Source organism: Geotrypetes seraphini, chromosome 2 (genome assembly GCF_902459505.1).
Source record: "Geotrypetes seraphini chromosome 2, aGeoSer1.1, whole genome shotgun sequence".
Taxonomy (NCBI): Eukaryota; Metazoa; Chordata; class Amphibia; order Gymnophiona; family Dermophiidae; genus Geotrypetes; species Geotrypetes seraphini.
Window position 1 is genome coordinate 62,865,764 of NC_047085.1, and position 25,575 is coordinate 62,891,338.

A 25,575-nucleotide genomic window follows, 5' to 3' on the forward strand; every position below is an offset into this window, starting at 1 on the left:
GCTCTTTTATTCAGTTGTGCTAGTAAATGGGCTTAGCGTATTCTTACATGGATCTTATCTGCTAAGCCCATTTCTAGAGTGGCTGTAAAAGAGGCTATTTTCTATTAAAAAAAATTTTCTGGCTATGTAAAAATATTAGCATTATTGCATGACTATTTAAAAATATTTCCTCAGGAGCGCTTTCTGTCTCTATTTAGCAGGCGCTAAAGGCGTAGATAGGTTTCAATCAATGATCTGAAACAATGTCAAAACAGTTTAGTAATAGGGTTCTTTAGTGCTTGATGACAAGATTTAAGTCAGGAAATAAAGTACAGTGGATTATTTATTGAAGTGCATTAGGTGTTTAACAATTACCTATTTAATATGGCAATTAATGCAAGCTAACATGAAAATTTTGTATTATTATTATTATTATTATTATTATTATGTTCTTATATCCCGCCATACCCAAAGAGTTCTAGGCGGTTTACATCCATTACATTAGGATCCGGTCTGAACCCGGATTTACAAAAATTTTGTCGGAATTGCAGGTAGCGTGGAAGGAAGCAAAGTAGTTTTAGCACAGGTTTATCGTAGTTGGGTGAGAAGATAAAATGGAGGGTGTGGGAAACCAGAGGAGGGGGGGGAGAGGGATGTGGGGGTGGGGGGGTTGGAGTGTATGCGGGGGGTGAGGATTAAGGGTCTTGTTCGCGGAAGAGGTGTGTTTTGAGAAGTTTTCTGAAGTCTAGGTAGGTCGGGGCCTCTAGCATCATTTGGGCTAGCCAAGGGTTCAGCTTGGCCGCCTGGAAGGCGAAGGTTTTGTCGATGAATCTTTTGAGCTGGCATGATTTTATGGAGGGGAAGGTAAACAACTGGATTCTGCGGGATTTCTTGTTGGTGCAATACATGTTGAAATGTGGGGAGAGGTATTTTGGTGAGAGACCAAATACTGTCTTGTAACAGATGCAGGCGAACTTGAAGAGGACTCGGGATTCGAAGGGTAGCCAGTGCAGTTGGTGGTAGAAGGGGGTGATGTGTTCCCATTTGTTCAGGCCGAAAATTAGGCGGACAGCTGTGTTTTGAATCAGTTTTAGTCTTCTGGTGATTTTCTTTGTGGAGCTTAGGTAGATGATATTGCAATAATCCAGTATGCTGAGGATAGAGGATTGAACTAATAGTCGAAATGCAGTGTCATCGAAGTATTTCTTTATGGTACGGAGTTTCCAGAGTGCTGAAAGGCCTTTCTTGACAGTGAGGTCTGTGTGATTTTCTAGGGATAGATGTTTGTCAAGCGTGACTCCTAGTATTTTTAATGTTTGTTCGAGTGGGAAAACCAATCCTTTCACCTGGATTGTGGTGTCTTTGATTTTGTCTTTGGGGGTGGCTAGAAAGAATTTTGTTTTGTCTGGGTTGAGCTTTAGTTTGAAGGAGAGCATCCAGAGTTCTATCTGGCTGAGTATGCTAGTTATGTAGTTGAGAAGATCCTGGGATAGACTGGTTAGAGGGATGACAATTGTGATGTCATCTGCATAGATGAAGAATTTGAGCTTAAGTTTGTGAAGGAGGTTACTGAGGGAGGCGAGGTAGATATTGAATAGGGTGGGGGATAAGGGGGAGCCTTGTGGTACACCGCAGGAGTTCACCCAGCTGTAGGAGAAGTTGTCATTTTTGTGTACCCTGTAGGATCTGTTTCGTAGGAACCCTTGGAACCAGCTGAGTACCCGGTCGGAGATTCCAATGTGGGCCAGGCATTCCAGGAGAATAGTGTGGTCAACTAGGTCAAACGCACTGCTTAGATCAAATTGTAAGATCAGGGCGCTGGAGAGGAGAGACACACCTTAACTGCTTACATACTACATAATATGGAACAGTTAACTAACGCATAAACTCAACTATATGTTGAGAAATTTTTTGAAAAAAACAACAACCCCAACCACAAGAAAAGCCCTGGAATAAACAGGATTGATATGTCTATGGGACCCTACCTGGGCCAGCACCTCTCTTTTCCTCCTTTCCACTTAGTAGAAAGCTGTTCCTTCTCTTCCTGTCCCCACCACCGGTACCTGCAAAAAAAATAGCTTGAGCCATAGCAGTCATCCTCAGAGGCTGTTTGTAGCCTGCCCTGAAGCATATTCTATGATTCCTCCCCTCAAACAGAAAGTCGACTCACTTCCTGTTTGGCGGAGGGAGTCACAGAAAGTGCCCTAGGGACCCCACAAACAGCCTCTGAGGACTGCTGCTGCATGGCTCAAGCTACTTTTTGCAGGTACCAGTTGTGGAGATTCCAGGGCTGGCGGGGACAGGAGGAAATGGAATAGCTTTCCAACGGAGGTGGAAGGGGGAGAGATAGTAATGACCTAGGTGAGGGTAATTTTATACACTGGCTGCGGGATTTTAGCCTAGTTTTAGTAGTTAAATGCATTCCACATCAGCATCCGTGCCATTAACACACAGTACCAACAACTGTTCTATGTAAGCAACATGACCGCCTTCTTCAAGGAGTAAAGAATGCCACAGAGGGTTTGCACTGCAGCTACCAAGGTTTAACTTTTGCAGGCAATGCAAATGATTTCCAGGATCTTAATACAGTTTAGCATATAGCCTCTATGTGCCAAGCCTGTCGTAAACAGGTGTCCAAACTACACGGTAGAATATATTACAAGTAAGTTGCAAGACAAAGCAACACTGGTGAACAGTTAGCGGAGGTCCATCAATTCCAATTGCCTAAAAATCCTCTGTACGGTAATCTAGAAAAAAACAAGCAAACAAAAAAAGAAAAATCCCTGAAATTCTTTTTCCCCTTGACTGCTTTCATTGCCAGTTCTGAAGCACAGTACAGTCAGACCTACTTGGTGTCATAATAATTTTATGAACTCTCTCAGGAGCATGGAGATATTTCAGATACAGAGAAAACTTGAAAAATACTGACCTAAACTTTCTGTATCCTGCACTGACAGTTGATACCCCATACAGGTACCAATCCCGACAGTGCTACAGATGGAACTATTTCATCAGAGCAAAATGAACTTTCTAGCTTTCTTTCAAGTGCCCAATTAACAGCACTAATTATACATAATAAGACTGCCTACAGTTATTCCCATGTACCATCAACTGAAATGCTAATTACAAGCAATTTGCAGTTTATAGTCTTACGCCCACCATCATGTATTTCCTGCTACAATGCACAACTGAAATAAATAATTTACAAGGTTTACTTATATAAATTGCATACATATATCCTGGATAAAGAAGCATGGCTGCTGTGCAATTCCACTTTAAAGGTTACTATAAAAAAAAAAAAAAATTAATAAAAATTAATCTCTGAAAATTAGCCAAAAATGTCAGACTCGTATCTTATATTCTGGATTAATTAATTTATTTTTATTTAAATACATACAGTATTTCTTGTACATCTAGAATATATTTTTAATTCTATGAAAGAAAAAAAACAGGTTGTTGTGTTTAGCACATTCATCCAAAATCAAATAAAACTGACAAAAAATAATAAATACAAAAAGAGGAGTAAAGAAGACCTTATACACGAGGGACTGCACTATACCGTAAGCCACTTGTAACATTACTGGTCTGAAAAAACTCCATACATTAATATAACATCAATCTCGCCACTATTAAAAAGACTTCTTTTTCAAGTTTTGTTTTCTTTTTAGAATAGGATAATAATTAGATTTCAACTGCATAAAACATAACAAGAATGGCTATAGCAAGGGAAAAAAAGTTCTCTACATCATAACATCAGCATTTCATTGAAAACGAGCATAGACTTATCTTCACAGAGTCTGTCTTGGGTAATTCATTCTTTACTCTGCTTTTTCACAAGAACCCATGCAGTATTTGCAGTATTTCGAGAGCATCTGAAACTTCATAAAATGACACTTTAACTAGGATTCCCTTGATGTAGCCTCATGGAGGAGGAGAAACAGTAGGACTGACTGTTGGGATAAGCTGTCGTGGGTTCTTGAGAAAAAGCAGAGTAAAGAATGAATTACCCAAGACAGACTCTGAAGATAAGTCTAAGCTCGTTTTCAATGAAATGCTGATGTTATGATATAGAGAATCATGTCCGGGGCGGTACTTGGGAGTTATGATCGACAAGTCGATGAAGCCGTCCACGCAATGTGCAGTGGTGGCAAAAAAGGGCGAACAGAATGCTAGGAATGATAAAGAAGGGGATCATGAACAAATCGGAGAAGGTTATCATGCCGCTGTACTGGACCATGGTGCACCCTCATCTGGAGTACTGCGTCCAGCACTGGTCACCGTACATGAGAAGAACACAGTACTACTCGAAAGGGTCCAGAGAAGAGCGATTAAGATGGTTAAGGGGCTGGAGGAGTTGCCGTACAGCAAAAGATTAGAGAAACTGGGCCTCTTCTCCCTTGAATAGAGGAGATTGAGAGGGGACATGATCGAAACATTCAAGGTACTGAAGGGACTAGACTTAGTAGATAAGGACAGGTTGTTCACCCTCTTCAAGGTAGGGAGAACAAGAGGGCACTCACTAAAATTGAAAGAGGATAGATTCCGTATGAACATAAGGAAGTTCTTCTTCACCCAGAGAGTGGTAGAAAACTGGAACTCTCTTCCAGAGTCGTTATATGGGAAAACACCCTCCAGGGATTCAAGACAAAGTTAGACAATTTTCTGCTGAACCAGAATGTACGCAGGTAGGGCTAGTATTAGTTAGGGCTTAGGTCTTTGACCAGAGGGCTGCCGCATGAGCGGACTGCTGGGCACGATTGACCACTGGTCTGACCCAGCAGCAGCAAGTCTTATGGTCTTAACTTTTTCTCCCTAGATTTTTCTCCCTAGCTGTAGCTATTCTTATTATGTTTTAAAATCCCGCCTGCCGCTGTCTGCCCGACCCGCGAGAACTGATCGCAGCCATTCAGAAAGCAGCGCAGGCCCAAGTGGGAGCGTAGAAAGCTTTGCTTCTGTCCGCTGCACTCTTCTGACCTCCGTGCTGCTGGCTGGGAAATAAGAAGAGGAGACAGCTAGTAAGCGTGGAAGGGATTTAAAAAAGTACCAGGGGGTGGGGGGGATGTTTAAAATAGCAAGACAGCCGTTGATGGAGGAATTTTAAAAGGTACTGGTGGGGGGATGTTTAAAATACAAAAAAAGCTGTCTAGGGAGGGATTTTAAAAGGTACCAGGGGTGGGGGAAGGATGTTTAAAATATCAAGACAGCCATCTAGGGAGGGAGGGATTTTTAAAGGTACGGGGGGGGGGTATGATTTTAAAAAGTACTGGGGGTACATAGGGGGGATGGGGGATGATTTAAGGTACTGGGGGTATGTGGGGGAATGATTTAGGATACGTGGAAGGTATAGGACAGCCTGCCTGTTTCTAGGTCAGCCTGCCTGCCCTGTGCTCTGTTCCAGCCTACCACTAGACCACCAGAGGGGGGACAAGGTACAGAGCCTGGCAGAGAGGGGGGACAGGGTGCAGAGCCTGACAAGGAGAATGGGGTTGGGTACATAGCCTAGCACGGAGAATTTGGTTCTGAATATTTTTTTTTTCTTTTCCTCCTCTAAATCTGGGTGCGTCTTATGGTCAGGTGCGTCTTATTGAGCGAAAAATACGGTGCTCGCTCCCCAACCCCCTCCTCTCTAACCCAACAAACCTGTAACCAGTAAAATGAATGACAAGTAGAATAATCACAGGATTCATACCATGCACTACTGAACTAATTCTATTTGTTCTAAGCTCTCAAGTTATTAAGCAATATACTTCTCAGCTTGGGTTGTAAAGAGTTCAAAAAGAGTGTTCATAACTGAATAAGAAAGTTTATTATTATTATTTTAATCTACTCCCCTTAACAGATAGTCATACCATTCATAATAAATAATGAATCTGATTTAACCACAAACATACTAGTTAGCAATGTTACTTACCGTAACAGTTGTTATCCAGGGACAGCAGGCAGCTATTCTCACTAGTGGGTGATGTCATCAGACAGAGCCCCGGTACGGACGTCTCACAAGCACGTGTTGCTTGTAGAAACTTAAAAGTTTCTAGATGCCCGCACCGCGCATGCGCCGGTGCCTTCCCGCCCGGAGATCCGGGCGTGTCTCCTCAGTTCAGGTAGCTAGCCTGAGAAGCCAACCCAGGGGAGGTGGGTGGGACGTGAGAATAGCTGCCTGCTGTCCCTGGATAACAACTGTTACGGTAAGTAACATTGCTTTATCCCAGGACAAGCAGGCAGGTATTCTCACTAGTGGGTGACCTCCAAGCTAACCTCAGCGGGATGGAGGGGGAGTTGGCGACTTAAGAGAATAAATTTTTCAATACTGTTTGGCCAAACTGTCCATCCCGTCTGGAGAGAGTATCCAGACAATAATGTGAGGTGAATGTGTGAACCGAGGACCAGGTGGCAGCCTTACAAATTTCCTCGATTGGTGTTGATCTGAGGAATGCTACTGAGGCTGCCATTGCTCTGACCTTATGGGCTGTGACCTTACAAGGAAGTGATAATACAGCATAGCAGAAAGAGATACAAGCCGCCATCCAATTAGAGATGGTGCGCTTTGATACGGGTCTTCCCAACTTATTAGGGTCGAAGGAGACAAAAAGTTGAGGAGTGGTTCTGTGTGGCTTGGTGCGATCCAGGTAGAAAGCCAAAGCACGTTTACAGTCTAGAGTGTGAAGGGCCGATTCTCCGTGGTGAGAATGGGGCTTAGGGAAGAATACTGGAAGTACGATGGATTGGTTGAGATGAAATTCGGAGACCACCTTAGGCAGGAATTTCGGGTGAGTGCGGAGGACCACCTTGTCATGATGGAATACTGTGAATGGTGGATCCGCCATCAATGCCTGGAGTTCGCTGACTCTGCGAGCGGACGTAAGGGCTACAAGAAAAAGCACTTTCCAGGTGAGATACTTAAGAGGGGCCCTGTTGAGTGGTTCAAACGGGGGCTTCATGAGACGGGAAAGGACTACATTGAGGTCCCAAACTACTGGGGGTGGTTTGAGAGGAGGGTTAACATGGAAGAGTCCTTTCATAAATCTGGCGACCACCGGATGGGCCGAGAGGGGTTTCCCTTGTAGGGGCTGGTGGAACGCCGCAATAGCGCTCAGGTGGACTCGTATGGATGTAGACTTGAGCCCAGATTGAGATAGGTGTAGGAGATAGTCCAGCACGGAGGATAAGGAAGCTCGCTGAGGTTCCTTTGATTTAGAAACGCACCATGAGGAGAATCTAGTCCATTTCTGGGAGTAGCATTGTCGAGTGGCGGGCTTCCTGGAAGCTTCCAAGACCTCCCTCACTTCTTGTGAGAATTGGTGAGGGGTTACGTTGAGAGGAACCAAGCTGTCAGGTGGAGAGATTGCAGGTTGGGATGAAGCAGTGATCCTTGATGTTGAGTAAGTAGTGAAGGAAACACTGGAAGTGGTACTGGTTCCCTGCTGCTGAGTTGAAGTAGGAGGGAGAACCAAGGTTGTCTGGGCCACCGAGGAGCTATTAGAATCATGGTAGCCCGTTCGAGTTTCAGCTTGACCAGAGTCTTCTGGATCAGCGGGAATGGTGGGAACGCATATAGAAATCGTTTCCCCCAGTTCAGTAGAAAAGCATCTGCCTCGAGGCGATGAGGAGTGTAGATCCTGGAGCAAAACTGAGGCAGTTTGGAGTTGTGGGGAGCCGCAAAGAGGTCTATCTGAGGCGTCCCCCACTGCGTGAAGATTTGGTGAAGGGGGCTGGAATGGAGAGTCCATTCGTGCGGTTGTAGCAGACGACTTAGTTTGTCTGCTAAGACGTTGTTCTCCCCCTGAATGTAGACAGCTCTGAGGAAGGCGTTGTGGCGCACCGCCCAATCCCAGACTCGTAGAGCTTCCTGGCAAAGGAGGGCCGAGCCCGTGCCTCCTTGCTTGTTGATATAATACATGGCGGCCTGATTGTCTGTGCGAATGAGGATCACCATGTTGTGAAGTAGGTGTTGGAAAGCTTGGAGCGCATTGAAGATGGCTCTGAGCTCCAGTAGATTGATTTGATGTAGTCTTTCCGCACTGGTCCAGAATCCTTGGGTGCGGAGACCATCCAGGTGGGCCCCCCATGCATAGTTCGACGAATCGGTTGTGAGAACTTTCTGATGGGGGGGAGAGTGCAACAGCAAACCTCTGGATAGATTCGAAGAGGTCATCCACCAAAGTAGAGACTGCCGAAGAGCAGGTGTGACTAAGATGTGTTTGGTTAGTGGATCGGACGTCTGATTCCACTGTGATGCCAGGGTCCACTGGGGGATCCTGAGATGGAGTCTGGCAAAGGGTGTCACATGTACTGTGGAGGCCATATGGCCCAGGAGCACCATCAGTTGTCTCGCCGGTAGGGTTTGGCGAGTAGACACCGACTGGCAGAGGTGGAGAAGGGACTCCATGCGTTGCAGAGGCAGGAATGCTCGGAGTCGAGTGGTGTCCAGGACCGCTCCGATGAAGGGGAGGGACTGGGTGGGTTGTAGATGAGACTTGGAAAAGTTGATCTCGAAGCCCAAATTCTGGAGGAAGTAGGTTGTAGCCAAGACCGCCGAAGTGACCTCTGGGGCTGACGGGGCCTTGATGAGCCAGTCGTCGAGGTATGGGAACACCTGTAGACCCCTGTCTCGGAGTGCCGCGGCCACTACCACCAGGCACTTTGTGAAGACTCTGGGGGACGAAGAGAGGCCGAATGGTAGCACTCGATACTGTAGGTGCAGATTTCCCACCCGAAATCTGAGGAACTTTCGGGAGGCCGGGTGAATGGGGATGTGAGTGTAGGCCTCCTTGAGATCCAGGGAGCATAACCAGTCGTTCTGCTCGAGGAGGGGGTATAGAGAAGCCAAAGTCAACATGCGAAACTTCTCTTTGACCAGAAACTTGTTGAGGGCCCGAAGGTCTAAAATGGGTCACAGGTCGCCCGTTTTCTTCGGGACGAGGAAGTACCGGGAGTAAAACCCTCGGTTCAACTGGTCTGACGGGACCGGCTCGACAGCCCGAAGCTGAAGTAAGGTTTGGACTTCCTGAAGAAGAAGTGCGGTCTGTGTCGAGCTTGAAGGATACTCTCTTGGAGGGTGGTCCGGGGGGACCCGATGGAAGTGAAGAGAGTATCCTTCTCTTATGATGGTAAGGACCCATAGGTCCGTGGTTATGGCCTCCCATCGATGGTAAAAAAGATGGAGGCGGCCCCCTATGGGAGAGGCTGAGGGGTGCAGAACGGTGTCGGTTATGCTCCCCGGAGGGGAGTCAAAAGGGCTGGGGAGCCTTAGGTGCAGCCGGTGGCTGAGGTTTTTGCTGAGACTTCTGGGGAGGTTGTCTCTTTGCAGGTTGTCTCGCAGCAGGCGTTTGTCTGGGCATGTAACGACGCTGGTAAATCAGGGGTGGCCTGGAAGGTCGAGACTGTTGAGGTTTGGGTTTGGGCCGCAGGATGGATTGAAAAGATTTTTCGTGATCCGACAGCTTCTTGGTAACAGTTTCGATAGACTCATCGAACAGGTCAGCTCCCGCACATGGTACGTTGGCGAGTCTGTCCTGGAGGTTGGGATCCATATCGATTGTACGGAGCCATGCCAGGCGACACATGGCTACCGCGCTTGCGGCAGCACGTGCCGAGAGTTCGAATGCATCGAAGGAGGATTGCATCAGCTGGAGGCGTAATTGGGAGAGGGAGGCTACCACTTCCTCGAACTCGAATCGAGCTTGGGTGTCTATGAACGGAGTGAACTTGCGGAGCACCGGCAAGAAGAACTCCAGATAGGAAGAGAAAAAGAAATTGTAGTTCAGCACCCGTGACGCCATCATGGAGTTTTGATAGAATTTTCTACCAAATTTGTCCATCGTTCTCCCCTCTCGGCCCGGCGGTACAGAGGCGTAGATCTGAGAGGGATGAGAGCGTTTAAGAGAGGACTCAACCAGTAGAGATTGGTGGGAGAGTTGAGGGCCCTCAAACCCTTTATGGTGCACGATGCGGTATCGAGCATCGAGTTTGCTGGGAATCGCCGGTATGGAGTACGGTGTTTCGAAACACTGCATGAAGGTCTGATCCAGCAATTTATGCAGGGGGAGCCGAAGCGACTCCGTTGGAGGGTTAGGTAAATGCATGGTGTCCAGATACTCTTTGGAGTATCGGGAGCCCGTGTCAAGGGTCACATCTAGATCATCCGCCATTTGTCGGAGGAATGATGAGAAAGACAATTGATCCGCCAGCGTCGGTCTGTGGGACGGGCTGGAGGAGGAAGAGGCCTCCGGATCCATGGACATCGGGGAGCGGCAAGGAGAATCGGGTACGGGTGTCTCCTCGTACTCCGGTCCCTCCGGAGGGGACACCTCAGATGAGGAGTATCCCATACGTTGCAGTTTTTTCTGCGGTGACACCTCCGAGTGGCGTGAAGAGTGCCAGGATGAGTGTCTTGATCGGTGCCCGTCTCGGTGGCGGGACGGGGATCGGGATCGTCTGTGCATCGCATGGTCTCCCGAGGCCCCCAAGAGGTGGATAGGGCTGGAAGCGGTGGATCGCAACAGGGGTTGCGATGCGGATTCTTGCGATGCTACCCAAGTCTGGTAAGGAGTACGGAAGAACTCTTCCTGACTATGCCCAGGGCTTTGAGTATCGATCGGAGGTCTGGTCCCATGTTGGCGCGGAGGCGTAATGGGCTCTAATGGCGGCATATCGGTAAGCGAGGCTTGCCGCATGGGCATCGCCGCCCTCCCTCGTTCGTCCTCGTCGGTTTTCGAGGTCGAGCGGCGTGGAGGAGGGGGAGGGGGCGGACCGCCCCTTTGGACCGGTACCGGGAGGTCACCCTGTATGGCAGCGATGAGCCCGGGTCCGATGGTCTGCTTGAGCTCAACGAATTGAGCTTCCAGCACGGACCGTAGCGAAGCCGATAAGGAGGGATCCGCACCGAAAGGGGGTCCTCCTGCACGGTCATCGCGCTCCTTCGAGGTCGAGTGCTTCTGCTTAGTAGCTTTCGGCACTTTGATGACCACTGGTGGTACTGTGGAAGGAAGAGGTACCTGAACCGAGGAGACCGGGGCAGGCACCGACGTCGAGCTCGTGGATGTTGTCGGGATGAACGATGCCGGTTTCACCACACTCGATGCAGGAGGGGTCGATACCGGTTTCGCCCGAACCGGGGAGGTATCAGATGAAGTGGAGGCTGAAGGATCCTTAGCTGAGTCCATCTTGAACATCGATTCCCACAGTAGGCAACGCCGTTTGAATGAGCGTGCCGTAAGGGTAGAGCAAGGCCTGCACGATTTCGGAATGTGGTCAGGACCCAAACACTGCAAACAGCGCCGGTGAGGGTCCGTGAGTGAAATCGCGCGTTGGCACTTGCTGCACTTTTTAAACCCGGTGATTGGCCGGGACATAGGCCGGAAAATCTCCACCGCGAGGTCGAAACCTGTGGGCCTGAGCCACGTGGCCGGCCCGTTCGACCCGCCGGAGGAAATAATCTTTTTTTTTTTTTTAAATTGAAAAAGAAATGTACTGTTAACTGTAATTAAAAGAAAGCGAAAACGCGGACAAGGAAGGCAAATTTAACTGAATTCAGCTAGCGCATGATGAAGTTGAACTTCTCAGCTCCGCGGAAAGAAAAGAACTGAGGAGACACGCCCGGATCTCCGGGCGGGAAGGCACCGGCGCATGCGCGGTGCGGGCATCTAGAAACTTTTAAGTTTCTACAAGCAACACGTGCTTGTGAGACGTCCGTACCGGGGCTCTGTCTGATGACATCACCCACTAGTGAGAATACCTGCCTGCTTGTCCTGGGATAACCAGTAGTTTCCAGTTCCAAGTCGTCATCTTTCCAAATACAGTAAGCACAACTTAGGAAGTGAACATCCCAGAGGCATTCCAAATGTTTTCAAACTCAGGCAAATCACAGTCTTTTCTGTTGTTTGTAGCAGCCTCTGATAATTGCATGTAAATACATTACAACAAGCTCATCAATATTAAAATGAGCACTCTGATCGATGTCCACATGATGCACAAAATGAAGAATGCTCCAAAAATTCCGACAGGTCTGGAGGTGCCGGTAACGTTAAAAAAAAAATGCTGAACAGCAGGGGTTTTCTTTCTTTTAAATGGGCATAGATGATGTGCATGTCATGCACAATATCTGTCATCTTTAAAATAAAACAAAACAAAACAAAAACCTCATACCAGATCCCACCCCACGATGGCCAACACCACCCAAACTTATTAAAAAAAAAAAGTCGGCAGGAAGCCCACTCCCTCCTGCCACCTGGACCCCCCATACCCTCACCTCCCCACCTTTAAAGAGTGGCAGCAGGGATACTCACTCCATACTGTCGCTGGCACCCCTACAAACCTCCAACACCTCCCACAACCCCTTACCTTTCAGATGACCACTTCTTCCTGCTGGTAGGCCTGCCTCTTCAAAATGGCAGGTCTTCTCCTTCCCAGTGCATCCTGGGATGCACTGGGAGAGGCCCAAGACTCTGATTGCCCAGGTGCCAATGGCCACTCCCTTAGGAATGGCCTTAGGCACTTGAACCAATTAGGGCCTTAGGCCCTTTCCTAGGATGCACAGGAAAGGGGCCCAAGGCTCCGATTGGCCCAGTGGATTATACAATAATGTAATTCTTGAACTAGGGAACATTCGGACAAATCCACTCCTCCCTGCACCCCTCTAAGAAATCTTCCTGTATATAATCATCAGCCAGGTCTTTTACCCATTTTTGTAATTTTATCAAATATGCTTTATAATATTTCTTTATAAGCCCTTTGATATCTTCCTGCTGTGGCTAATATGTATTAAAATTTATATATTCTACAGATGAGGGTTTTGTATCAATAGGGTTTGAATAGAATATTGTGGTTGTATATATTGATACTTATCCCTCTCCTGTAACCCATACTTGGCCTTCAAAAGACATCATCTGTAGGGTACCTTCTTTATGCAAATTACTTCATTCATGGACAACCTTTCTATTACAGTCCTGGAAACCCATTTCTTTCATTCCAGTGCATCCACAGGAGATGTGTTGGCATCCCAAACCACTTCCTACTCATTTTCTATGGCCATCGTGAAGAACTCAATAACAGCCTGTGTTTCAAATGATTGGGAAACTCCCCAAGTTCAGAATATACCAAATATGCTAAATTGAAGGGTTTACCCATTTGTTCTTAAGTGAGATTACAATAATTAGGTGTTCTAAACACCCAGTCTTGGACTTGACACATTAAATATGCTATATTATAAACTCATAAATTAGGAAAGGTCCATATCTCCCCTCCTCACCCACCATACCTGTAATAATGTGAAGTCTCATTCTTGATTTCTTACCCTTCCACAAATACTTGACCAAAAGTTTATATTAGCCTGACAGGAACTGTCTGGAGAATATATAGCCCTTTGGCCAAGAGTATTTTTTTAAGCAAATGTATACAGTATGTCCTCCCAATGGTAAGAGAAGATCTTTCCAAATGCACATTAGCTTTTTCATGTCCTCCAATAGGGAGTGGAAATTCACCAGGGCTGTGAAGTCAGAGTCGTGTCGTTGGAGTCAGAAGCAAGGCTGTGTAATTAAGAGTCAGAAGCAATTTTTGGGCTGTACAGTCAGTTGGTGAAAAGTGCCAACTCCAACTCCTAATAAAGTTAAATTGTATGCCATGCAAATATTATAATGCTTAAATTTCTTATTTCACAGATAATAGTTTGAATAACCGAATAACCCATTTGTTTCAGGATATGTTTTACTTTTAGAATATATTTTGATGATGACAAAATGTAATATATTTTATGATGTTTATATTAGTGAAAGTGGAGTCTAGAGAATAAAACAGGAACAAAGTTTGTCCCCATCTCATCCCTGCGAGCCCACCCCTGTGAACTCTTAAATAGATTTATAAATAAAGGATTCAGAGGAGTCGAAGTGGAGATACCATAAATAAAGGAGTCGGAAGGTTTTGTGTACCGATTCCACAGCCCTAATATTCAGAGCATAAAGTTTATTTACATTTGTAGGTATAAGCAACCCTAGATATTTCAAATGTCCCTTAGCTCAAGTTCATGAAAAAATCCTCTACCATTTGCCTTCCTTAGCAGCAAGTAAACGTAACATGGAGAATTTATCCTTATTACCTGCAGACAGGCTAAACTGAGCAAAATGGGACAGTACTTTAGGGAGCGTTTGCTGTGGATTTTGCTAAAAGGATAAAAAGTTTAAAAGTAATTGCATTTACTGCATGATCCAATGGAGGAGAAAATAAACTATAACTGAATAGAACCCCATACAGTCGCTAGACCTCAATGCCAGAGTCTAGAATAGTTGTATGATGAATAGGAAATATAGTAGTCTATTACTCAAGAATTGTGTGTAGCACATGGACAGATGCTATGTTTCTATGTATGTGGAAAGCCTGAAATAATTCACTTTTTTCTAGTCTTGCTTACCAGATAACAGATGTTTTCTTAAGATACTGTAGTTCATTTGTTATAAAAGTGGCTGATGTAACCATGTTTGGCATCAGTCAGACATTCTGTTCTAGAGTTTTATGGGCAGATAGAAAATGTTTTCTTTCCCTACCTTGTTCTTTCCTCCCCTCTCCCAACTTTTTTGCTTTATTGTAACCTACTAATCCCTTTTTCCTTATGTTTCTACAACCAGTTGATTGTCTGTTTGTGCTTTGTCAAATTTTGTTTTCCACTCTTTTTATTTTATTAATTTTTATTATATTTTATTGTAGACTACTTAGATTTACCTTGGTTTTATTAGCAGTAAGTATATCAAATAAATTGAACTTGAACTTTTCTAGAATGGCCTAAAGGCTCTAACCTTGCATGCAGTCCACTCAGTTCTGATAACAGAACTCTAAGGCCTAGATTTACTAAACTTACCGATCCTATAAGGATGGTCGCAAAACCAGTTCCTGTGATGCACGGGGAGGGGCCTAAGGCCCTGATTGGCTCAGGCGCCTTGGACTCCTCCCTTGGGAGGGGCCTGAAGTGCCTGAGCCAATCAGGGACTTCCTTAAGGTTGAGCCTAAGGAAGTTCCTGATTGGTTCAGGCCCCTCCCAAGGAAGCTTGACTTCAGTGGTGGGAAGAAGTGGGCATACCTTCTGCCAATCTTTGATATTTTATTTTTGTGCGTTTATTTTGCACATGTGCTGATCGCTATCACCAGCAATGGGTACATGCAAATTTAGCGAACCTTCGCAACTCTCCACCAACCTCTTTTGCATGCGCATTTTTTGAAGAACGACTCACATTTTTGAAATCCCTACAATAACTACTGAGACAGAGGAACATCCGTTTTTAATGCAAAGTTTTGAGAATCTAGCCCTGAGGTTTTTTTTTAAGACCAAGAATCTTTCCCAATGTTGTCTGTCAGTGAGTTGTCTTCCAAACTCTTCCTGGAGCAGATTATTCTGCTTTTCTTCTTTTAGCTGTTGTAAACAGATCTACCTTACATGTGCCCCTATCACGAAAAATCTTTTTTTGCCATAATTTTAGTAATTGTAATACATATTTATTTTAAAATAAAATACCATACAAATGGTGCTAGGTGATGACAAAATATCTAGCAGGTTATTTACTTTTTTCTACTATGTATATAACTTTTAGGGTCATTCCATAATAGATGAAAATCCTATAACTGGACAGTCTCCTAACAAAAGAGGATATAGCTTGTTCAGACAGAATGGACGTAATTCTATAAATGCATTCATATGTACTGTATATATAAGCAACTAGAGGGTGGCTGATTAGAGCATATTCTATAAAAGGAAGTAGGTGCCTACTTTCCTTTACAAAATACTAGCATAACTACACTTACCATGGAACTATAGTAAATGTGTGTGCTTAACTGCTGGAGATAAATACATAACCTATAATACTCTATAAATTACGTGCATTAACTTTATATTCTGTCCTAGTACAATTTTCATATTCTGTTGTACTAATTTCATCCAATTACCTAACTGGGGAATATGAATACTGAGGAGAGGGGGTTAGTTTTGCCCCGGCCCCCAGAAATCCTTCCCCCTAAGAGTATTTACCTCTCTTCAAGCACCTCCTTAAGCATCTAATCTACTTAACCCCCTCCCCCCCAGAAGAAACCTTTCCCCTCCTGTAGGTTCCCACAGGGGCTTAAGAATTCCCTCTTGCTATGCCAGATCTGGGTTCAAATGGTGGCCACAGTCTGTAGTAATAGTTTCACAGTACTACTGCTCAGGGTCAGAACCCTTGCCACAGTACCATGAGACTACTGCTAGAGGAAAGAGCTACCATTTTGAACCTGGAGACAGCAAGGCAGAAGCAAATGGAGATTGTTCCTGGTCAACCAACTCTAGATCACCTTAGCATCCTTGAGGTGGACCTGGAAAGGGGGGATGGGCTGTAAGCTTGGACGGTGGCAGATAGTGTTAATATTGTTAAAAAATTTAATTGCCAACAAAATTAAAGCAATCAACAGCATTACTAACAAGCAATATAAATGCCAGTCCTATATCAAACCACAATAAAATAAATTTACAAATCACGTTTTAAACTTCATCTTAGAAATTCAGAAATATACTGCTGTATCAATGATTTTGAAAGAAAACATTTATAACATTTTGAAGTCATGAGACAAATCATTAGACCCTGCTTAAATCACTGTCTTAATAAATACACTTCCATTACAGTGCAAATTACCACAAACAAAATGCATTATTTTTCTTATAGTCAGGCTTGTTCTACTCAGCCAGCTTAAAAAGCTGATTCTGTCTCAATAAATCCCATGCTTTCTCACTGTGCAGCAAACTGTCAACATAATACAGTACAAGTTTGAAGGCTTTTATTTTAATTGAAAGCAATGATTTTCTTTCATTTAAGATGAGCATACTGCTGCTGATTTAGTATCAACTCATGGTTTTCTGTGGACAAGAAAAAGTCTTAAATATTAATTTATTAAATCATCTAGGATGTGTAAGAAAAAGTTATAGGTTTTTTTTTACCCAGATACATGTTCTATACACACATAACATTGTGGAATTTGTTCTTTCCTTCAAATCCAGCTATACCAGTCTACACTTTGGGATTTTTCTTTTAGTCTAGACTGGTCTAGATGGACTCAAGGAAATGAATGCTACAGAGGCAGAGAACATAGAACTTTCCAGTGACATCAGCAGCAGCAAAAGGATTTAGCTCTGACAACGCTGATAAAGCACAATCAATGAAACAAAAGGAAAATACAGTACCAAAACAGCCAAAAACATCCCAGAGATTCCTATGGCCATCTCTGTGCAAGTATAAAATTGTACCTTAACAGAGCCCCCAGCAGTAAACTAACTTACATAAAAGCAGGATGGGGTAGGAACTGGACTGGTCCAGCAGGATTCAGGGAAAGGAAATTATCAGGTCAGATAAATTCCACCTTCCTTATTATCCTACTAGACCAGTGGGACATACGAAACTCTTAGGATCTTGGGCAAGAGGAAGATCAGATACCATCTAGAACAGTTCTTCCAAAAGCCACATCCTTCACTGGCAAAAACACATCCTCGTGGTAGCATTTAACAAAGGAGTGCCAACACTGCCACAAAGCTGACTTATCAATATCCTCTAGCACAGGGATCTCAAAGTCCCTCCTTGAGGGCTTCAATCCAGTCGGGTTTTCAGGATTTCCCCAATGAATATGCATTGAAAGCACTGCATATACATAGATCTCATGCATATTCATTGAGGAAATCCTGAAAACCTGACTGGATTGCAGCCCTCAAGGAGGGACTTTAAGACCCCTGCTCTAGCATGACTGCTCTCAGAAATTCACCCAGGATTCTGCTTGTTTTCATGGAGCGAGCTTGAAACCTACTGGAACCTTTTCCTTATTCAACAGATATAGAGATTTCATAACCTTCCATTGCTCCATGTGCAAAAACTTAGATTGCGAATCCACTAGGAAAGGAGAAAGTACTTACATATAACATGTAAACTGCTTTCGGTGTACCACAGAAAGGCAACAAATCAAATATATGACCCTTAAATATGCTAAAGAATGTGCTGTTCAGGCATTCCATTTGTCTATATTAAAGTGTGACAAATGATGTGACATTCCAGTTAAAAATACCACCTTTCAGGTGAGAAGTGCAAACTGCATCAAGTATAAAAGCCTATACGTGACAGGCCAATGTTTTTCATTAACAATTGTGTTGTAACTGCAGCAAAGGAAGAAAGAAATCAGGAACAGTCTTGCTTGAGTTTTAGTAAATTCTTCCCTATGAGAGGATATGAGGATACACACAAGACCTGTCCTTCCAATGCAGGAGAAAGGCATCCAATACTAGTCTGTCATGTGACCTGAACCTGGAGCAGTACTGAGAAACTGTGATTATAATGAGTGGCAAAGAGATCCACTCTCAGAAAATCTCCCAGGCAAAACCAATGCTGAAAAGACCGCTTGTGAGGTTGTGTTACCCTGCTCAGTCTGTCAGCCAGGCTGCTGAGTTTTTCCACCAGGTATGTGGCTCTGAGAACTATCCATAGAAACATAGAAGATGACGGCAGATAAGGGCCATAGCCCATCAGGTCTTCCCACTCTACTGACCCACCCCCAAGTCTACTATCCTAGGGATCCCACTCCTGGTGCTGGACAATCCCGTTCCATATCCCAACAGCCGCCTGACAGAGGGTAGGATCCTGTACCTATTCCCCTCTCCCCCCGCCATTGTCAATGTAATACAATGGTTCCCAACTCTGCCCTGGAGGACCACCAGCCAGTCAGGTTTTCAGGATAGCCCTAATGAATATACATGGGGCAGATCTGCATGCCTGTCACCTCCATTATATGCAAATCTCTCATATGCATATTCATTAAGGCTATCCTAAAAACTGACTGGCTGTTGGTCCTCCAGGACAGGGTTGGGAACCACTGATGTAATACATCACAATCTGATTATTTATTTGAATGAGCACAATTTGGTTGAGTCATTTATCTCTGAAAGCCTTTAGAGTGTTCCAGATTGCCCTGAGCTCCAGGACACTGATCTGTATATCCGTTTCCTGGACCAACCATGGAGCGTGCAACCCATCTAAATGAGTTCACCACCCCTGGTTGGATACATCTGTCTTCAGCACCTTCTGGAACCAAGAAATTTGGAATGGTAATCCCAAGGTCAACTTGTGCTGAATTCTCCACCAGAAGAGGGATTGAGCCAACTCTGGGGTTACTCGGATGACATCCACTAGGTTTCCCAAGGCCTGAAACCACTGGAAAGCTAGAGTCCACTGGGCATATCTTATATCAACACATGCCAAAGGAGTGACATGCACAGTGGAGGTCAGCCCAGCAGCCTCAACATTTGCCAAGCTGTGACCTGCTAGCTGCTGCAAACTTATGTGCCAATGGCAACAAGGGAGTTTGCCCGTGCTGGAGGGAGAAAGTTCTCATTTGCATCATGTCTAGCAGGTGTCCTATGAACTCCAATTGCTGAACTGGTGGTAGATGAGACTTGGGGTAGTTGATAACAAACAGATATACACAATAAAGATGGCAAGTGACACCCACTGGAACAACTCCAAAATAACAAAAAGATCCCACTATTCAAAGCATAAGGTGTAAAAAAAAAGGAGGAAAAGGATCTCAGAAACCTGCTTGGTGACAGGGAATAAACTTCAGCCAAGTCTGACAAGGTTCAACATGAAAACATAAGATTGAAAGCTGCTGAATAAACATGCAGCAGCCTACGTGAACCCTTGAGAAAGCCAGCAATTCAGGTGAAATGGGTCCCGTTGGATTGTGGCTGCCTGCAACATTTGAGATAAGTAAATTTGAAGATACATTGAACAGTAATTGAAACAAATATAGTTTTAAGAGATGACTCAATGGAGAAGATTTTATAAAAATTAATATTAAAAGGAAGAAAGAATTATAATAAATATAAAAGAAATAGAATAAAAAAGGAAGGGGGAGGTTTTTCAGGATCGATGAATGAAACGTGGAATCTTGTCAGACTTGGCTGAGATTTAATCCCCATCACCAAGCAGGTTTCTGAGATCTTTTTCCTCCCCTTTTTTGAACAGTGAGATCTTTTTGTTATTGTGGAGTAGTTGATAATGAACCCTAATAGCTCCAACATCCAAATAGTTCTCTACATAGGACTAGATTCACTAACTTTCTGAGCCGTGTGTGATTGGAGGCAGGCTGACCGATTCACCAACTTTCTTCATGCAAATGGAGGTGATTGGAGGCACGGGGAGAGCCCCGACAGTAGTGACAGGAGAAGCAGCCAGATGTGGGCTGGGGGGGGGGGGGGTTGGGCCGGGTCGGCCGTGGGCAATCTTTCACTCTCCTGCTCTCTGCTGCCCTTCCCCGCAGTGCAGCCCTGCTTTAAAGCTACAGGCTCACACTGCGGGGAAGGGTGGCAGAGAGCAGGAGAGTCGGGGCAGGTAGAGAGCAGGAGAGTCATGGGAGGCAGAAAGAGTGGGAGGCAGAAAGAGTCAGGGCAGGCAAAGAGCAGGTCTAGGCAGAGAGCAGGAGAGTCGGGGGAGCCTGAGAGAATCAGGGCAGGCAGAGAGCAGGAGAGACAGAGACAGAAGAGTTGGGGCAGGCAGTACTCTAAGTGGAGTTTTTTACAAGTCCAAGTGGAGTCCTTATCAGTCGCTTGTTCTTGATCAGCCAGCCAGTCGGTGTGTCAGGAGAAAAGTTTAGTGAATCGCGTCCTTCCTTCTTTGCATGCCAATTCCCCTCATTTGCGTGCACGGATCGGGATGGGATCGCTACACAAGTTAGTGAATTGGGTAGGAAGGAAATCAGGTCACAAAGGGCTCGCAAACCGATCGGTTCACAATCGGTTTGCTTTGTGAATCTAGCCCATAGACTCCTGAGCACCCTCTTTCGATGTTCTCACCACCAACTAATCTTTCAGTAAGAGAAACACACGCACTCCCAGTCTGCGTAACACTGTTCAAGTTTCAAGTTTTATTAATTCTTGATGAATCGCCTATTTAATTTCCTAAGCGATGTACAATACAAATTTAAAAAATAACAAGTAATACAATAATAAATAAATAACAAACTACAAAAAAGACAATACACGAATAGGGAGAAAAGAAGGGAGAAGTTACAATTTCTTTTCAAAAGTTAAGGAACATATAAAGGAAAATAACATAAGGAAAATAGGACTTTAAAATAGCAAGTTAAAAGGAAGTTTTGGTTAAGAAAATCATAGATTAAAAGCATCTCTGAAGAGATAAGTTTTTAGGGATTTTTTAAAAGAGACAAGATCTTTATCATTTCTAATATATTGAGGAATGGAGTTCCATAGAAGAGGTGCTGTGACCGAGAACATATCCTGTCTTCTGGTTCCGATTATTTTCAAAGATGGAACTGTTAATAAATTATTGGAGGATGATCGAAGAGTTCTAGCTGCATTGTATGGAATAAGCATCCGTGTAATAAACTGCGGTTCCTTATAAGTTAGGGCTTTGAAAACTAAAAGAAGTATTTTGAATGTGATTCGATGGCTAATTGGTAGCCAATGTGAATCAATCATTAGAGGTGTAACATGGTCAAATTTTTTTACCTTATGTATTAATTTAATTGCCATATTCTGAATAATTTGTGACTACTGCTAGACATTTGGTAAAAACCCTCAGAGTTGATACAAGGCCAAACGGCAGAAAGTGGTACTAAAAGTGGTATCCCGACTTGAAATCCGAGATACTTCCTGTGACCTTGTTTCTGAATCATGGGGAGAACAGAGCCCAGGGAAACCATCCTAAAGTTTTCTTTGATCAGGCAACTTCCATTCTCCCATTCAGACTGGATACCCTGGTCCAGCTCTGTGGTCCTTGTTTGCACCTGGTGCAGGGTGAGGACTAGTCCCTGGTGACTGCTAGTTCTCATTAATCAGTCACTCTGATTAATGAGGACTAGCAGTGTGTCTCAACAGACTCTGTTTCCTGCTCTATGTGAGCAATTGCAGCCCTGATGAAATGGCAGTGTGACTGAAATGATCATTGGCTGGCTGTACATAGTTCCTAAGAGTGTTTTTGAACTGCTATGTAGCTTTGTATTTTTCATCACTGTATTGTGTAATTAAGCTTTGCTATAGTTTCAGCAGCAAAAGATTTTTACGCCTGTGATGTGAGGTTGGTGGAATGGGTTTCCCCCACTGTTTGAGGCTTTTCTTTCATTTGCCTTGACCTGCACTGCTTAAGTGTTTAGTGTTCTTTTTGAACAGTCTTGGGGAGTTTTACGGATTAATAGTATTGATTTTTCACCCCTCTCCTCCTTTCGAATTTGGGGTTGGGTATACTGTAAGCCACCTAGGATTATTGTACGGCAAAAATGTTTTAAATAAATTTTAAATTAAGTTACTTGAATAAAAAATGGGTGACAAAAGAGAAGCTCTTAGCAAATTTTTATGGAAAATAGTTAACCTCATTGCTTTGCATAAACTCAAGAATGATAAATCATCCAGAGGAGTCAGCTTTCCAGACTTCAACTATCATCAAGCCTTTATAATGCAACCAAAATATGTCCAATTCACCAGCGTGGCTAAATTTAGAGAAAAGTATGTTTGGCTCTGTTACTCTAACCCAGTGTCTCTCAAATTTTCTCGAGCCGGGGCACACTAAAGGTAGTGGCCACAGCTTGAGGCACACACAAGTGTGCAGATGTTACCGTGATGACATCATGCATATGTGCAGAGGCCCTCCAGATGGGCCCTGAGACGCCAGTAGGGGGTGCCAGCAGGGAAGAGAGCCGGAGAGAAGGAGAGGCACTGGCGTCAGCTGATTGCCTACAGCAGTGTTTCTCAACCACTTCAAGCTAAGTACCCCCTAAGTCTAACAAATATAAACTGAGTACCCCAACCATAGACCTCTCTAGGCCCACCCAAGCTTTGCCCCAGATCCAATCCCCTTTACTAATTGTAATACAATTTTTTCCACTCATTTTTCATATACACACAATATACATAGCAGATATATATTCTCAAAACTGACACATTTCAATCACTATATTGAAAATAAAATCATTTTACCTACCGGCGATCCTCTGTAGGCTGCTGTAATTAAGAACATAAGAATAGCCTTACTGAGTCAGACTAAAGGTCCATCAAGCCCAGTAGCCCGTTCTTAGTGTGGCCAATCCAGGTCACTAGTACCTGACCAAAACCCAAGGAGTAGCAATATTCCATGCTACCGGTACAGGGCAAGCAGAGGCTTCCCCCATGTCTTTCTCAATAGCTATGGACCTTCCTCCAGGAACTTGTCCAAACCTTATATTCTTATGTCAGCTTTTGACATGTGCAACCTTGATAACGTTTACAGAATTACCTTTAAAGGTGAGACTGGGAGGCGCTTCTCTTCCTCCTCAATGTGCCTCAGCACACTTGGAATCTCAGGAGGCACACAGTTTAAGATACACTGCTCTAGCCCTTAATCTATCAACATCCATTCCCTTGAAATAGCCCAACTCTTCACTGTTTCACAAATACTGTACTTAAGCAGTTTGACAGTGTTATGAAAACTAAATGGAAAGATACAACCATGATTTCTTTATGGAAAAATGGCAACATCAAAATTCAAGACACTGCTTTGAACTGGACAATTTGGCAAAATTGTGAAATATGGTCACTGCAGGACTTCATCAAGCACGAGCAATGGATGACTTTTGAAGAACTGCAGGATAAATATGGTCTTCCAGCAAACCAATATTTTAGGTGGCTCCAACTAAGGCATTGCATTCACGCAATATATCCCGATTTAAAGAAGCTAAGGGCTAGTTTTACTAAGGTGCGCTATGTGTTTTAGTGCGCGCTAAATCTACGCGTGCACTAAACGCTAATGCGCCTAGTATAAGTCTATGGACGCGTTACCATTTTGCGCACGCTAAAACGGCTAACATACCTTTGTAAAAGAGGGGGTAAGGCTTACACCTGACCTTATTCCACAAACCATATCACTCACTTCACACAAAGGGGCAGCCTCCAAATGGTATGCATTGCTACGACAGGCCTCTTTAGTTTCTGTATCACAATTGATGAGTGCTTGGCTCCCTGATTTAGATATGTCAGCAGATGATGCTATATGGCAAGGTGTTTGGATTAAGGTATTTAAATCCAAACGATCAGCTGCAATTCGCCAGATGATCCGAAGAAACTCACCAAATTTTCTAAGGATATATCTAGCTTATGCTGGTCCTGTGGGGAATATGAAGGCTCGCTGTCCCACATGATTTTTCAACATATACTGGGATAAAGTCTGGAACACCATTTCCTCCATACTAAATATACAAGAGCCCCTACACCTTAAGATTATTATTCTTGGTCATCGTGGTCTTTCACATACTTTATCAGAACATAATGCTCATTTGCTTAATATATTATTATTTTTGGCACTCAAAAATATTCTACACTGTCGGAAAGATTTGTCTAAGGTGGAATTCATTGTCTGGTGGAATATAGTATGTACGACTACCAAATTTGAAAGTGTTTTAGCTGAGAAACATTCTACTAGTACATTTCTTAAAGTATGGAGTCCTGTCAAATCTTACTGTGAACTGGATCGTTGACATTTGGTATTTCATGTCATCCTGTCTAACCATATACTGATATATTTCTCAATAGATAAGGCATAGCCTTTTCGTAGTGCTCATTGGGAACTCCCCTTCATGTTTTGCATGCATATGTACTGCTGATAGATTTTGTGCTGGTTTTGTCATACAAGTTTAACACTGATCAATCGGTTGTATTGTTGCAAGATTATTGACCTTTACATGTGTATTATTACTGTTCATGCAACTGGATTGTATCATGTCTTAGTTACCATTTGTGTACCTTTTCTATAAAATCAATAAACATTTGAACTAAAAAAAATAATAAGTAAATGCAATAAGTGCAGAGAAATATGAATGTCAGTGTTTAACAAATAAAATTTTCCAAGCAATACAAATCCTTTCTATAACATTTTGATAAAAAGGCACCTATAAAGAATTAATTGTAATCTGCATTATTTCAGCTCAGAAAAACATAAAAGGATTCCTTACCACTCCAAGTTTTTCTGAAGCATTTGCCTTCCATATTCGGATGTTCATCTCATCAGACCCACAAAGGATGTACCTGTTGTCGGAGGACCACTTTACTGAGATGACATGCTGCATTCGTTTAGTATGATATACTTCCCTGCACACAAAAATAAATAACGCATGTTCTTTCTGGATCCAGGAAAGAAAACATTTTTATAAATGGAGAGAGGGAGAGAGAGAAAGAAAAAAAACCACAAAACACCACCACAATGGATTTGAGATTCATTTACTTACCCTTTTAAAATATAAGCTCAAGGTGAGTTACAAGCCTTGTCCAGGTTGACTTATAACCTAAGTTATCCTTGAAGCAAATTGAGAGTCAAATGACTTCTCAGAAAGGATTCCCTAGCTACAAGTTACCTTTATAAAAAAAGGTGCAGGAAGTTTATAGAACAGTAATGCCAACAGGGAAACAATAAGGTTTTTTTTTAAATAAATATTTATTTTTTTAAAGGGTAACCTGTAGAGAATGACATGAGGACAAAGTTTGTCCCCACCCCATAGGCTTTTCCCCCATCCTAGCTCTGTCCCCTGTGTATTTCTCTAGTAACCTGGAAATAAAAAGTGAATGGGCCA

General features: G+C 43.7%; 1 protein-coding gene across 1 annotated transcript in view; it reads right to left on the minus strand.

Moving 5' to 3' along the window:
* Window positions 1-25,575, minus strand: part of DCAF13 (DDB1 and CUL4 associated factor 13) — a 148,378-nt gene that overhangs the window by 17,667 nt on the left and 105,136 nt on the right. The window contains exon 9 of the mRNA XM_033933398.1: window positions 24,961-25,096. Coding sequence (XP_033789289.1) covers window positions 24,961-25,096 — 136 coding nt within the window. The remainder of the gene's footprint in view (window positions 1-24,960; window positions 25,097-25,575) is intronic.